This window comes from Euprymna scolopes, chromosome 45 (assembly GCF_053919585.1).
Source record: "Euprymna scolopes isolate OS-2025 chromosome 45, ASM5391958v1, whole genome shotgun sequence".
NCBI lineage: Eukaryota > Metazoa > Mollusca > Cephalopoda > Sepiida > Sepiolidae > Euprymna > Euprymna scolopes.
In genome coordinates, this window is record NC_136526.1 from 37,913,764 (window position 1) to 37,928,970 (window position 15,207).

Here is a 15,207-nt window from a genome sequence, read left to right on the forward strand (position 1 = left end):
GCCAGATGATGATCAAAGCATTGATAATGTAAAGTTAAAAGCTTGGTTTTAGATGCATTAAAAGTAACCAGCCACCGATTTCCCCATTGTACCACATGCATAAGATCAGAGGAGAGAGAATCGGAGAGAACTTTATGTGTGGCCATAGATGGTAGTGTCCTCAGCATAAATATCTACGAATGATTTAAGGATGTGATTTGGAAGCTCATTAATGTAGATCAGGAAGAAAGTTGGGCCCAGGATGGACCCCCGAGGAACCCCAGCATTAATACTGTGAGCTTCTGATTTTTGCCCATCAACCACTAATCTTATGAACCTATCAGAGAGAAATGATTTAATAATTGAGAAGACATTTCCAACTATACCATAGTTGGAGACCTTGTGAAGTAAACCTTTATGCCATATCCTATCAAATGCCTTTGATATCTCAAGAGCAAATGCCCTTGAAATGTAGCCTCCGTCGAGAGATTCTCTAATCCTATGAGATATAACTGTAAGCACATCTGCTGTAGATCTAGCAGAACGGAAACCATATTGCGTGTCACTAAGAAGGTTATTTTTGCTGAGATGCTTGATTACTCCTGTATTTAACACAGATTTCAGCAACTTACTCATGACGAACAGTAGACATATTGGCCTGTACTGAGAGGGGGAGAGCGATCACCTGAATTCTTAAATACAGGCCATACTGATGAGATTTTCTACGGTGATGGGAAGCAATTCTCCTTAAGACAACGTTTAAACAGTTTTGTAAGTATGGACGCTAGTTCTGGTTGAAGTTTAGTGAGTACTATAATTAGAATATATATATATATATATATATATATATATATATATATATATATACTCGGGTTTTTTTTTATATTCAAAAGTAATGGACTAATGAATTCAACGAGGTTGTTATATAGTGCTCAATAAAAAGAGCTGATAATACTTGTTTATTGTTATATAAACATGCTCACATCCCGCTGCTACAGTTCAACTTTTGAATAGTCAAGTCGCTGCCTGATGATATCTGTTGTTTGATTGAAACAAGTGGCTATTTGTAGCAGCGGGATGTGAGCATGTTTATATAACAATAAACAAGTATATATATATATATATATATATATATATATATATATATATATATATATACAGGGTGTCCCCCCCTAAAAAAAACAAAAGCTAAATGGAGGCCATCTAGAACATATGCTGTAGAACGGAGAAAAAAAAGGCCAAAGACCCTAGTGTTTTGATGTGATGTTTTAGATATAATACACTAGTTATGACCGAAGTTTCATTTCAGTCAGATAAAACACTAAGAAACGGAGGCATAATTAGAGTGGGGGCCTGTTTTTTTTTGGGGGGGGGGAGGGTCACCCTGTATATATATATATATATATATATATATATATATATATATATATATATATATATATGGAGAGAGAGAGATTTATATATAGTGATATATAAATATTTCTCTGTTGTTAATTTTACCTTATGAATACAGTTGTATTTAAAGTATCTGTTTTTAATTGTATCAAACTTAAATGTTAAGGTCCGTTAATGTTAAAATTTCGCTTAATTTTGTTGCTATGAAGTGAAGATTATTAGTATATTTCACTGAAACATAATTATCAAAGTACACTTACGCAGATAAATATGAAAAGTCTTTATTAAAGTTTGTGCCTATTTCCATTCTATGGGGGACAGGCGCGAACGCAGGCCCCACAATTTTATTATACCATCCCTATTTAAGTTAAAACATACTTATCAAAGTATTCTTATGTACATCTATATCAAAAACACTTGTAAAAAAATTTTTTAATCTAAAATTGTTTTTATTTCCATACTTTGTGGACCATGCGCGAACGCAGACCCCACAATGTTAATGAACCACCGTTCTGCCAGATCAAACATACCCATTCCTGTGTCTCGATACATCTATCATTATATGTGATCAGTTTTTTAAAATAATCAACCATATAGGAGCCTATTCGTGACCACTCACACACACAGCTTTATATATATATATATATATATATATATATATATATATATATATTGAGAGAGAGAGAGAGAGAGAGAAAGAGAGAGAGATTTATATAGAGATATATATTTCTCTGTTGTTAATTTTACTGTATGAATACAGTTGTATCAAAGTATCTGTTGTGTGTTGTATCTAAGTTAAATGTTAAGTTCCATTAATGTTAAAATTTCGCTTAATTTTGTTGCTATGAAGTGAAGATTATTAGTATATTTCACAGTAATAAAGTTGAAAGAACGTAAAAATATTACAAACCTAAATTTAACAAACGCATCTACTTAAAGATTGAATTACATGTCTGTATAATTGGCAACTTTATTACTGAGATTATGTTATACGTACATGAATAGAAACAACTTAAGATTAAGAGATTAGTCTTAGTAGACATTCATTATCCAAAAGATATGACTGAATATCTTCGACTTTATTCTTTCTAACGTATCCTTTCAAACTCAGAATATTCTAGAGATTTTCAACTCAAAACCTAAACATTTGTACAGTTTTTTCACATTTCAAGACTGACAATAGATATTAAATGTAGAGCCTAGTTATGGGAAATTCCTCAAATTTTAATTTGATAATCGCTTTTACATTTATACCATACTAGCATGGGTGCCCGGTGTTGTCCGGGTGTTTTGAGGTGTATGCTGAGGAAAAAAAGATCAATATTTTAAACTTTGACCCCTATTATGACCCCTTAAACTTTATTGTTTAGAGCTCAAATAAAGTTATAAAGTTAGATCCATGTCCAAGGAATCTATATCTAAGATTTTCTGTGTTTAGACCTAAAATTGTAGGAGGAGTTTGGTAGAGTTCTCAAAGGTCAAATCGTTGAACTTTGACCCCTTAATCGACAAATTTCTATCCGAAAACCAATACCATCGATTTTCCCAAATCTCCGTACCCTGTATATCAAATTTCGAATCTGTAGGCTTAAAATGGACAGAGTTATTGCGTAGGGAAATGTATACACACACACACACACTTTCGCTTTTTTATATATATATAGATTAAAGGTACAATACTATTTTCCCAAATATAAAATAGACATCAGGTTGGCCGAAAGGATGAAAACAAATAGGGGAAGAGCAAAGAGGATGGACTAATAAGTGAGGAGTGAATATTGCATTTTTGTTTCTCGGTAGTTGAAATTTTGTTGCATGAACAACAAAAATATCACTTTTCATATGAACGGTGTCCCTTGCTAATGAGGCCAGGGACGGCTTCATGACGAGGTTCGAATCCTTCGACCAGTGCTGATCGTCATCTCCTGTACTGAAGATTGCGTAAGCATAGGCATTAGTGGCTGTAGGCATTAAAATGACTATTTATAATTTATAAATACACACACACACACACACACACATATATATATATATATATATATATATATATATATATATGCGTGTGCACTTTTGAAGTAAATACTTAAAGTTTACGCATAAATTTATACTTTCGTATATTAATTTTATGTGAGTAAATGAAGTAGTTATATATATATATATATATATATATATATATATATATATATATATATATATACTGGCAAAAGTACTCGTCGTTGACTGGGTTCAAAAACAGCCTACAGAAAATGGACTCTGATTTATGAAAGTATGATAGGTTATGAAAAGGAAAGGTAGTAAAGAGATAGCTTCGAATTTGGGGGTATCAATACTAAAGCAAAATATGATGAAAGTAAAAATAAAATAGTAAACCCCATAATTTATTATAACATACCTGTTCACACTGGAGCACTTATCAACCATGTAGGAGCCTATTCGTGACCACACACACACACACACACACACACACACACACACACACACACACACATACACACACATTCAGCTTTATATTATTGATATATATTAGCTTAGTTTAGTTTCGTATATACAAACATGTATAATAGTTTGTATTTTGTTGATATTATTTTCATAAGTATGTATACACAAATTAGAATTTATAAATTTACTCATTATTAAATAGAACATTTTGGTGTAAGATTCATAAATTAATTAAATTGCTAGTACGAAGAGTTGGGTTTAATGACTTTGTTTGATAAAAATTCAATATGGCGTAATAGAAAAATATAAAGATGCAGCTTCTCTTCCAATTTTTAGATTTTTACCATGTCAAATCACATTTAATTACTTTTTACGGATTGATTGTCGCTATTTCTTCTGATTAGTTCAGGGCGTAATATATTCACTGATTGATAATATAATAATAATAATAATAATAATAATAATAATAATAATAATAATAATTAACATAATTAACTGAATTAAAGGAATTAATTATAAGATGGTCAACATCATGAATTTTGGAATATAACTTTTTGCCATTTATTCTCTCTTTCTTTCTCTCTCTCTCTCTCTCTCTTTCTCTCTCTCACTCTCTCTCTCTCTCTCTCTGTATGTATATATATATATATATATATATATATATATATTTCTGGGTTGTTAACTATACTGTATTAATACAGTTTTATTTTACGTGCATGATTTTAATTGCACCGCTGAATCTAAAGAAATCAAACAGATACACAACGAATGAAACAGACAATTTTATTAATACTTCATAAATACAGCAAATAATCGGACGCAAATGTTTAACACTGCATATTTTATCTCCGGCATTTGTTGAAAACAACGGTGACTGGAATTCCTTTGCTGCTGACAGTTCGATCTTTATTGTTCGATTTATAGGCCCTGAAAAGAAAAGGAAGAAAAATAAAAAAGGGTGAGCTCATTTGATTATATATATATATATATATATATATATATATATATATATATATATATATATATACATATATATATGTATATATATATACATATATATATATATATATATTTAAATAAGGGAGTAGTCACCAACAATGTGTATTTTTTAACATTTTATTATTCCGTGTCTTGGTTTTTCATTGAGAATTATGTTTGGATCATTGTAATAATGTTTTTAAGTCATTGAAATCGTTTTTACGCGCGTTTCAGAGTTCTGTGAAGCGTTCTCGTCAGAAATTATTTTCAAATGTGTTGTAGATGTGAAAATGGCGATTTTCGTAGTTAATTTGAAGTTTTTCCAAGGGGTGGAGGCTTGTAAGAGTTTATTATTCATTTGCATGTTCAATTTTTATTACTCTTTTATTGGGCTTGTCGAGGGAGACCGTTGACCTGGCTGTAGTCGCTATCTCTTTCTGTTAATGTTTTTTTCTTTTCCTTTAGGGTGTGTGTGTGTGTGTGTGTGTGTGTGTGTGTGTGTGTGTGTGCGTGTGTGTGTGCGTGTGTGTGTTTGCTTTTATTGGTTTGGGAATGTGTATATTGTTTTAGTGTATTTTGGGGTTATTTGCTTCCTTAGGAAGGCGACTGTGATCCGAGGTCGTTACTAATGTGTATGTGTGGGGAGGGGGGACTAGCTCTTCTGAAATAAGGGTAGGGGTGCTTTCATTCTATTTTGATATTTATTTTTTGGATTCTTGGATTTTAGCATTGTGATTTTTCGTTTTAGTCTTTTCGGGTATTCCTTATATTATGTTTGTTTAGAAAGAGGGGTGTATTTAAAATATGTACAGGGGATTTTTTAATGTTTCTATTTATTTGTCTCCCCATGTGGGTATGGCCAAACCCAGGATCGGTTCCTAGTGTGGGGAAGATTTTGTTCCCCAGAGGGGGGCATTGGAGGGGGTATAGGTATGGGAGGGGGATGATACAAGGGATGATAGTTGTTTCAGTCATGGGGGGGGGTTCTCCTCCACTGACTGAGGAGGGAGCAAGGTGTTGGAACAGATATTATACTATGGTTCTATGTGCTCCCTAGTGTTGTTGGTTTCGAGGTTAAGTAGGGTTGGTATTGTTCAGTGTGTTGTATTAGAGATAGGGGTGTTATGTCTGTGTGTGGTTGTATGCGCGCACGTGTGTGTGTTTTAATGTGTCGGTTCTGATTTATGTGTGGGTGTGTATATGTGTATGTGTATGGATGTGTATGCGAGTGTACCTTGCATTTCATGTTTTTGTGTGATTATATTAGGCTCTGTTTAGTTCAGGAGTGAATCTGGTGATGAAGTTTTTTTCCTGTGTAAGTAAATAAAAATAATTGTCTGTTTGGAAGATTGGCATTATTTTGAAGCTGTTTCCACTGCATGTGTGTACGTATTTTGAAACATAGAGGTGTCTGTTATCTGCAATTTTGATGTTGGTTATCTGCAATTTTGATGTTGGTATGATATATATATATCTGGGTTGTTAACTATACTGTATTAATACAAATTGTGATGCAGGAAGGAACCACCATAAACTTGCGGCATTACAAATCCACCTCCTTAGCAATTATATACCCTTCTGAAACATCCCTCAGACAGCATCCTTTTTGGACCCGTTGAATAATACATATTTATGAATAATACGGGCATGGTTGGGTCTATATATCCATCTACCGCATACACCCAATTACTGTAACATCAACACAACCAAATCCCCTTACTCCACCCTCCCCATACCATATATTACCTTACCCATCTACACATTCGTCTACCCATGAATACTACTTACCCCCCACCCACTAACTAATTATAACTAAAACTCTCCACATTTATATGGGTGTACAGATGTTGCAATTTGTATATATATATATATATATATATATATATATATATATATATATATATATATATATATATATATATATATGTGTGTGTGTGTGTGTGTGTGTGTGTGTGTGTACTTTTTTGTAGATATAACAGAAATATTATTTTGCCTTCGGGCCAAGATCAAAATGTAGTATCTGTTCCGGCAGATACTGCAAGCAAAGACCATATGTGGGGCCAACTCCACATATAAGACCTTGTTCAATGTAGGGGCAACCCTTCATACCAATTGTCAGTATCCAGCTCCCCTACTCCCCGGGGAGTTGGTCCCCATTTCCCCTTCACTCCTCACATTAAAAATCGGCCTTGTGCCTAATTTGCTCAGTGGGGGAGCAAATAAATACCTAAAAGTTTAGTATCTGTTTCGGCAGATACTGCAAGCAAAGACCATATGTGGAGGAAACTCCACATATAAGACCTTGGTCAATGTAGGGGCAACCCTTCCTACCAATTGTCACTACCCAGCTCCCCTAGTCCCCGGGGAGTTGGTCCCAATTTCCCTTTCACTCCTTACATTAAAAATCGGCCTTGTGCCTAATTTGCTCGGCAGGGGAGCAAATAAATACCCGGTTCTTCAGATGCTGCACTTCAATTTCTTGTCCTCTGTCTGTGGAGGAGAAATCCTTCACGACTGAGACAATTTTTATTTTTGTTCCTTTTCTCCACGTTAAAAAAACGACCCTGGTGACTAACTCTGTCCCGTGGGGAGGAATTGTAAATAGGAACCGAAATATTATTATCTTAAACGCATCTACTTACTTGCCTGTATGCGTGCATGTATCTTCATGTGTATATGTATGTGTATGTGCGGACATGATTTGGTCTATGTGTATATCCCTATGTGTGTTTATGTATATCTTTCTATATACGCGTGCATGGATGTATGTGCTCATGGCTCGTGTGTGTATACATTAGTATATATTTGTATATCTATGTCTATGTGCGCATGTATGTGTATGCGTGCATCTGGATGTTAGTGTCTGTATGTACATGTGTATCTATATATATACATGGATGAATGTATGTATACAGGTGTAGCTATATCTGGATTCATATGCATGTATGTGTTTGTATGTGTATATATGTCTATATCCACAATACACTTGACACTGAAAATAAAGTTAAGCATAACCGCTGCCCAAAGCACCATGTTAGGAGCCCACTCCCTTTATATATATATGAACTTAATCTTTAACCTTTATACCCTTTTTTATTTTCTTCCTAGACACTATAAATTAATCCCTATCCAATAATCCAATAAGCAAAGCAAATCAATACGGACCCCTAAATATTGAACCAACAACATGTATTTTGAACATATCTTACAGTACGTCTACCTAACCTCGCATTATTAACTACACCCGCTTATTTATTTATCATTTATTTGTTTATTTATTTATCTACTCTAACTTTACTTACTTAGTATAAATATACACATCACTATGTATATATATATATATATGTCTATATATGTGTGTATATTTATACTTTTATGAATATGTATATACGTATATTTATATAATTGTATATACGTGTATATGGGTACATGTTTGTGTATGCACATATGTATGTATGTATGTGTATGTAAATCTACATTTTACTGGAGATCCGTACATGTATTTTCATATATATGCGCGTATGTGCGGGCATGGTTGGGTCTATATATATATATATATATATATATATATATATATATATATATATATATATATATATCCTTATTGTGCTTATGTATATGTTTCTAAGTGCGCGTGTACGAATGTATGTGCTCATGGGTCGTGTGTATATGCATGAATGTATATTGGTATATCTATATCTATGTTAACATGTATGTGTTTGCGTACATCTGGGTGTTAATGTGCGTATATACAGGGTGACCCCCCAACAAAAAAACAAAAGCTAAATGGAGGCCATCTAGAACATATGCTGTAGAACGGAGAAAAAAAGGCCAAGACCCTTGTGTTTTGATGCGATGTTTTGAATATAATAAACTAGTTATGACCAAAGTTTCATTTCATTCGGACAAAACACTAAGAAACTGGGCCTAATATCTATGGATATGCATGGCTGAACGTATGTATACAGGTATAGCTATATCTGAGTTTATACACATGTATTTGTATGTATGTATACGCCTGTATCCACAATACATTTAACACTGAAAATAAAGTTAAACATAACCACTGTCCAAAACACCATGTAAGAAGCCCACCTCATATATATATATATATATATATATATATATATATATATATATATGAACTTAACGATGCGTCTAACTAACCTCGCATTATTAACTACACCCGTGTATTTACTTATTTATTTATTATTATTTATTTATCCTAACTTTACTTTATTTACTTGGTATAAATATATACTTGTCTATGTATATATATATATATATATATATATATATATATATATGCCTATATATGTCTGTAGATTTATATTTTTATAAATATGTATATTTATGTAATTGTGTATACGTGTATGTGGGTACATGTGTGTGTATGTATGTATGTATATGTACATCTACTTCTTGCTGGAGATCTATATCTCCACGTATATGTATATATGTAGGTGTGTGTGTGTATATATATATGTATATGTGTCTATGTATATATGTGAGTATGTATATGTGTATAGTGCTTGTTTGTATGTGCGTGTATGTCTGCATATAGATGCAGGTATATCTACAAATACATTGTTTATATATATGCGTACGTACGTATGTGTCTGTATATGGATGTGTAGAAATGTACATATGTGTATGTATGCGTATTTTCGCGTGCCTTAGCGTATGTATTAATCTTTAACTACCTAAACACAACTCATTGTCAACTGAAATGAACAAGTCAACTTATAGTGACTACGAAAATTTTAAATGGAACCTTGTACTTGTCAAACACATGACACCTACAAAAACTCTTTATCTCTCTCTTCCTCTCTTTCTCTCTCTCCCTCTCTCTCCCTCTCTCTCTCTCATCTTCTTCATATACATGGTTGAACAAGCAAAAAGCAGTCAAAATTTAAAACCTAAAAATTGAAACTCTTTCCCCTCCCTTCCTTACCCCACTCTCTTTTTTCTTTACTATCTTCTCTCAACCTCCTCATTTTCTATATCCATATATCTCCACCCACGCCTACCTGAATCTGCTACCCACCCCCCACACACAATTCAATCTAATGTATTTTAACCTTCAAAACTGTCGATACCCGTTATCTCTCCCTTATTATCTCCTACACGCTTTTTTTCTCTCGTATTTCTTCTAAAACACTTTTTCCAAATAATAACAACCATTTCTTTTAGGTCTGATGATAAAACCGCAATAAAAAAAATAAAACACATATTTACTCTGCAATAGTATTGAGCACTCTCTTCAAGTTTTTACTAATTACCAGTTTTATCATATATATATATATATATATATGTATATATATATATATATATAGTAATTTATAAAATATATATGGCGATAAAGCTACACTGAATATTCGGCGTTTCATCCACTCTAGGGTTCCTTAGGCTTATGCGCGAATTCTGTGGTTGTTTATCGTTTTTATATGGTCCTCTTCTATTGAGGATTTAGTTAGCCAATCATCTTTCTAGTATCCACCGCGCCCCTTTCTATCAGCCAATGGGCATGCATTTTATCGAACAAAGGATCTGTTTTAAAACTAGGTTAGTGTTTTTTTTGTTAGTTTATATATAAATATATATATATGTGTACATACATATATGAACATATATATACATATATATATATATACAGACATATATGTGTGATCGTTTATGTATATTCATGTTTATTTTATTTATTTATTTGTTATATATGCATATATATATATATATATATATATATATATATATATCAGGCTCTTTCAGTTGTTGACAGACTATGGATAGCCACGAAGGGGTGCCTGCGCGTGGTGAAATTTTTGTGGCAGAGGTTATGCAATCTCCAACCACACCTCTCCCGAGTTGACATTGTTAAATACCAGTGGCAAGTGAAGTGCATATACTAGACGACTGCAAACAAATGCCGAGATAAGCGGAGAGCACATACCGCGCCTAGAATGCCCAAATAGTCACCATCTGGTACTAACCAGGCTCAACGTTGCTTAACTTTGGTGATTCGGTGATCTGACGAGAACCGGTATGCAACGCGATTATATATATACTAGCAAAGATACCCGTGCTTCGCACGGAGCTTTGTTGCGCACTCGGGTACCAAAATCTGTGGGCACCTTTCCAGTAAGTTGATGTTGTAAGAGCAACGATTGCATAAGGTGATTAACATTTTAACTACCTCTTGTAGTGACTGAAATTCAATCAGGAACTTCACAAAACATTTTCATCAAAAAGGAAGGTTACTTGATGTTACATAGTAAATTTTTCATTGCAGTCATTTTCAACTCTTGCTTAAATTTTATCTTGCACATTCAATACTAAAAACTTACCACAATCAGATCATGTCAGTTTTTCCTCATATCCATTTCTCGAACTTTTCACTAAAGAGCCTCAGGGTAAACTACATTTCTGCTGCTTTGATTTGGAGCCAGAATGTAGAGTTTTTCTGAACTTCCTGTCCGGCTGATGGAGACGTAGAACATACCGTGACTGAAGCAATCTGATGTCAAGTCTACGCCAATGGTGTTAAATGTCTGACCTTGACTTTTGTTTATGCTCATTGCAAAACACACCTTCACAGGAAATTGGAGTCTCCGGAATTTAAATGGAAGTACTGAGTCCGATGGAACTAAGCAGTAGAAGTACTGAGTCCGATGGAACTTGGCAGTAGAACGGTTTCGCCTTTGTAGGGACCACAGGAAATGGTGGCCTCAAGTACATTGGTGTGCAATCTGGTGATAACACATCTGGTTTCGTTTGTTGTTTTTGGCGGTTCCAAGGATCGAAGAATCATGATTGGCGATCCAATTTTGAGATTTAAAATGTGTGGAGGCATTCCAGATATCCCCAAAGAGTTTAAAAACTCCACAGGGTAGTGAACAGCTTCATATTCATTAGTAGCCGAATCAACTGACTTGTATTGCTTTGTGTCTCCTGGAAATTCATCCATTATTGAATTGTTCAAATGATTCACATTGCTGTTTAATGGCGAAATAATAGCCCTCTCAGCAAGCCAATACGGTGATTTTCCATTGTTTTGCAGGTCTGGGTACACTTTGTCTTTCAGTTGCTTCTGATTACCGACACATTTACCAAGCGCAGTTGGAATCTTAATTGTGTCAGGTGAAGAAGTGATAGGAAACTGACCATTACCGATTTGGAGAAGCAATTTTGAGAAGTCTGCTGCAGCTGTGTTATCAGAGATATAGGCTCTCATATTAGTAGGCAGTCTCTTCACTATAACGTGCCTCCAGGGATAGGATTGTTTCAAACTTGCATTGACAATGTTAGCCCTTGTGCCATTTTTAACCACTGGGAGGATTTGACAGAAATCACCGCAAAATAAGGTTGGAATGCCACCCATGGGATTCTTGTTTCCTGTGATGTCTTGCAGTGTTCGGTCAATTGCTTCATAAGCACTCTTGTGCGTCATTGGGGCTTCGTCTACAATGATTGCAGAGGTGTCTTTAATTACATTTGCCAAGGCTGAGTTACCAGTAATTTTGCAAACTGGCTGATCCATTCGATGAGTATCCAAGGGTACTTTAAAAGTGCTGTGAAGAGTGCGGCCACCTTGTAGTAGAGTCGCAGCAATGCCACTGAATGCTGTTGCAAGCACAATCTTTCTCATGGATCTAATCTTTGCAAGGATCAAATTGATTACAAAAGTCTTGCCCGTACCACCTGGAGCATCAAGAAACATCATGTTTTTGTTCATTTCGCCTTGTGCTTCCAACATTGCCATGAATGAATTGTAAACTTCTCTTTGAGAATCGGTCAGTTTTTCTTGCATATTTTCTGCTTGTAGGGAAGTTCTTCAAGATTATAAGTAACTTCACGTTGATACTCTCTCGCGAGTCTTTCATCTCTCCCTTGCATTGGTGCAGGTAATCCATAGCTTGCCAATGGTTGACCGCACATAAGGAGAACTTTTTCTTCAATTAGACAAAGAGTTTTATTGTAGATGTCCTCATTAAAATCTGATTCTGGATTGTTAACTTCTTGCCTGTATCTGTGAAGAATGTCTTCAGATATTACATCACGAAAAGCCATCCAGATCTCAAGAGGATTTCTTGGCTCACAGGCTGTTAAAATTATCACAAATAGGCTTCGCAAATTTGAAGGTGATTGAGTGGCACTTGCCTCTCCTACTGCTTGATGCAAGTGATGGTCATTTTCTAGAAGGCCTCGAGCAAGGCACGCTGCTCTGTATGTTTCAAACACCTGACCATTGTATGCTCGCAAATTTTGAAATGAAGTTGGACCAGCAACCTCATTGAGCAACAGGCGTAAGAAATAACACTCCCCTGCTTTTGGACTAATCGTGTAGATTCTCCCAATGCATGGTGCCTTCCATACATCATCATTTTCAGTACCTTCAACTTGTACCCCACGCATTCTTCTCATCCATTTCTTTGTCGATTTATTCCAAGTGTAAAACTCAGGGACTTCTACGTATTTGAGACCCCTTGCAAAGTCATCCTCATGGCAGAGTTGAAAAAATGCTGTCAAAGTTGTGGCAGGCGGTGGACCTTGGGCTCGTTCCAGAGCAGTATCAGCTGAGAACATGACACGCTGCCCATTTTCAAGATGAACAGAAAGTTGTACAATTGGGGGGAAATGTTCATGGATGGGATGTTCCAATATCCTCCAGGCTGCCTCTGAACTGCCGACATACCTTGCATTCTGGAACTGCTGGATCTCATCCACAATGTGACTTTGTACTTGGCCTTGTTGGTTAGCTGCTCCATCAGTTCTTTGTAGTTCAAACACTGCTTGATCACATCCTTTATTCACGTATTTGAGGACATATTTGATGCTTTGGATCGAGCTGCAAATTTCTACGTTAATGTGAGCGTTGAACTGCTGAAGGAGGACCTTGTTGTACGGAACAATCCACTGGTTTGTTATTTCTTGATTAACATACCGACCATTTCTCTTCATCCTTATTGTACCAGTCTGGCCTCCATCTTCTGGTTTTCTTCGCCTGTACTTGGGGTAAGAGTCTTGGCCTTGCTTGGTACACTGAAGAAATTCTTTTGGGTATTTTTTGGAACATTTGTTGTCAATCATACATGGACAATTTGGATTATATGGTCCACAAGGTCCATGCACCATATGTGCCATCACTTTAGCATGAAGATCAGAATCTTCCTCTTTGTCAGGGATCTCTGCAGATATGCAGAGATCCATTTTTTCTGGTAGAAGTTTGTCCTCTGGGGCCTGCCAGGTGAGGATGTGTGCATGCGGCAGTCCTCTTTTTTGATATTCAATACTGTACAGGAAAGCCCTCAACCTGCCAAATCCTCCCTTTTTAATAAATTCAAGTAACTTTTTTAGCTTCTGCCTGAAAACCCTGGCAACAATATCTGGACGATCCTGAGGGTCTTGCCCTTGAAGACAATTTTCTGTAATTTCTGTCCACTTTGGATTTGTTGTGAACGTGATGAAGAGGTCGGCTCGGCCCATTCGCCGAACATATGCCATGGCATCACTTTGACGCTCAAACATGTATCGAGGGCCTCCTGTATAAGTTGCCGGAAGTACAACTCGTTGACCAAACTGTTCTGGATTCCCATCCTCCCTAAGAATTGAATCTCTCAAGTTGCTATAATTGTCAGCTCTCAGGGTCTGTTGCTCACGCCTCAGGAACTGTAAACGTTCTGTTTCAATCTTGCAGTACACATCCACCAGCCATTGTTGAAATAGCCTTCGGTACCAGAGAAAATAGTTTCCAGGCCGAGTCATTAAATGGTACGAATAAAATTGCTGTTGGGTAACTTTTCGCCCATTGGATGCCTTCATGTAGATGTTGTAAGATGGAGAACCATAGGGGTACATTAACGGGTACATTAAAGTATCGTAGAGGGGATGTAGTTCGGAGATCCATTTTAATGTATCATTTCTAAAACGCAAGACAATATCCCGGTTAGCTGTTGGTTCATTCTCCATTAATATTCCAATCTCATACGTTGTTGTTGGAGCATTGAATCGCCGTGGATGCTCTTCTTGCGGCCTTCGGTCTTCCCTTATGACAACTTTATGTTCTACCAAGTGTTCTTCTTCAATCCTCTCCTTTGTTGTTTTCAGCTGACAAATAAAGCTGTTGTTCTCATGTAAAAATTCAGTCAGACTTTGGAGAATGTCTCTATTGAGTCTACTGTCACGTCCCCGATTATGTAGTTCCTCTTCCAGACTATCCAAGAAGTAGACTTGAATAAACTTTGCTGTTTCATCTTCAGGTGGTAAAAGACTCCCAATCTGGTGGCAAACCTGGCCTCGAATTCTAAAAGAAGGATTCCACCCATGTACTGCCGCAATTTTGTGACCAAATGATGTCATTGCAAAACAATTGTTATAACTGCGTAGATTTTGCAGAAAATCTTTAGAGATGGGACCATT

At 35.6% G+C, this 15,207-nt stretch overlaps 1 protein-coding gene across 1 annotated transcript in view; it reads right to left on the reverse strand.

Moving 5' to 3' along the window:
• Positions 1-4,579: 4,579 nt before the first annotated feature.
• The window catches only part of LOC145269457 (matrix metalloproteinase-19-like), a 74,553-nt gene continuing 63,925 nt past the window's right edge, over positions 4,580-15,207 (reverse strand). Inside the window, exon 11 of the mRNA XM_080125132.1 lies at positions 4,580-4,740. Coding sequence (XP_079981258.1) covers positions 4,656-4,740 — 85 coding nt within the window. The 3' untranslated portion in view covers positions 4,580-4,655. The remainder of the gene's footprint in view (positions 4,741-15,207) is intronic.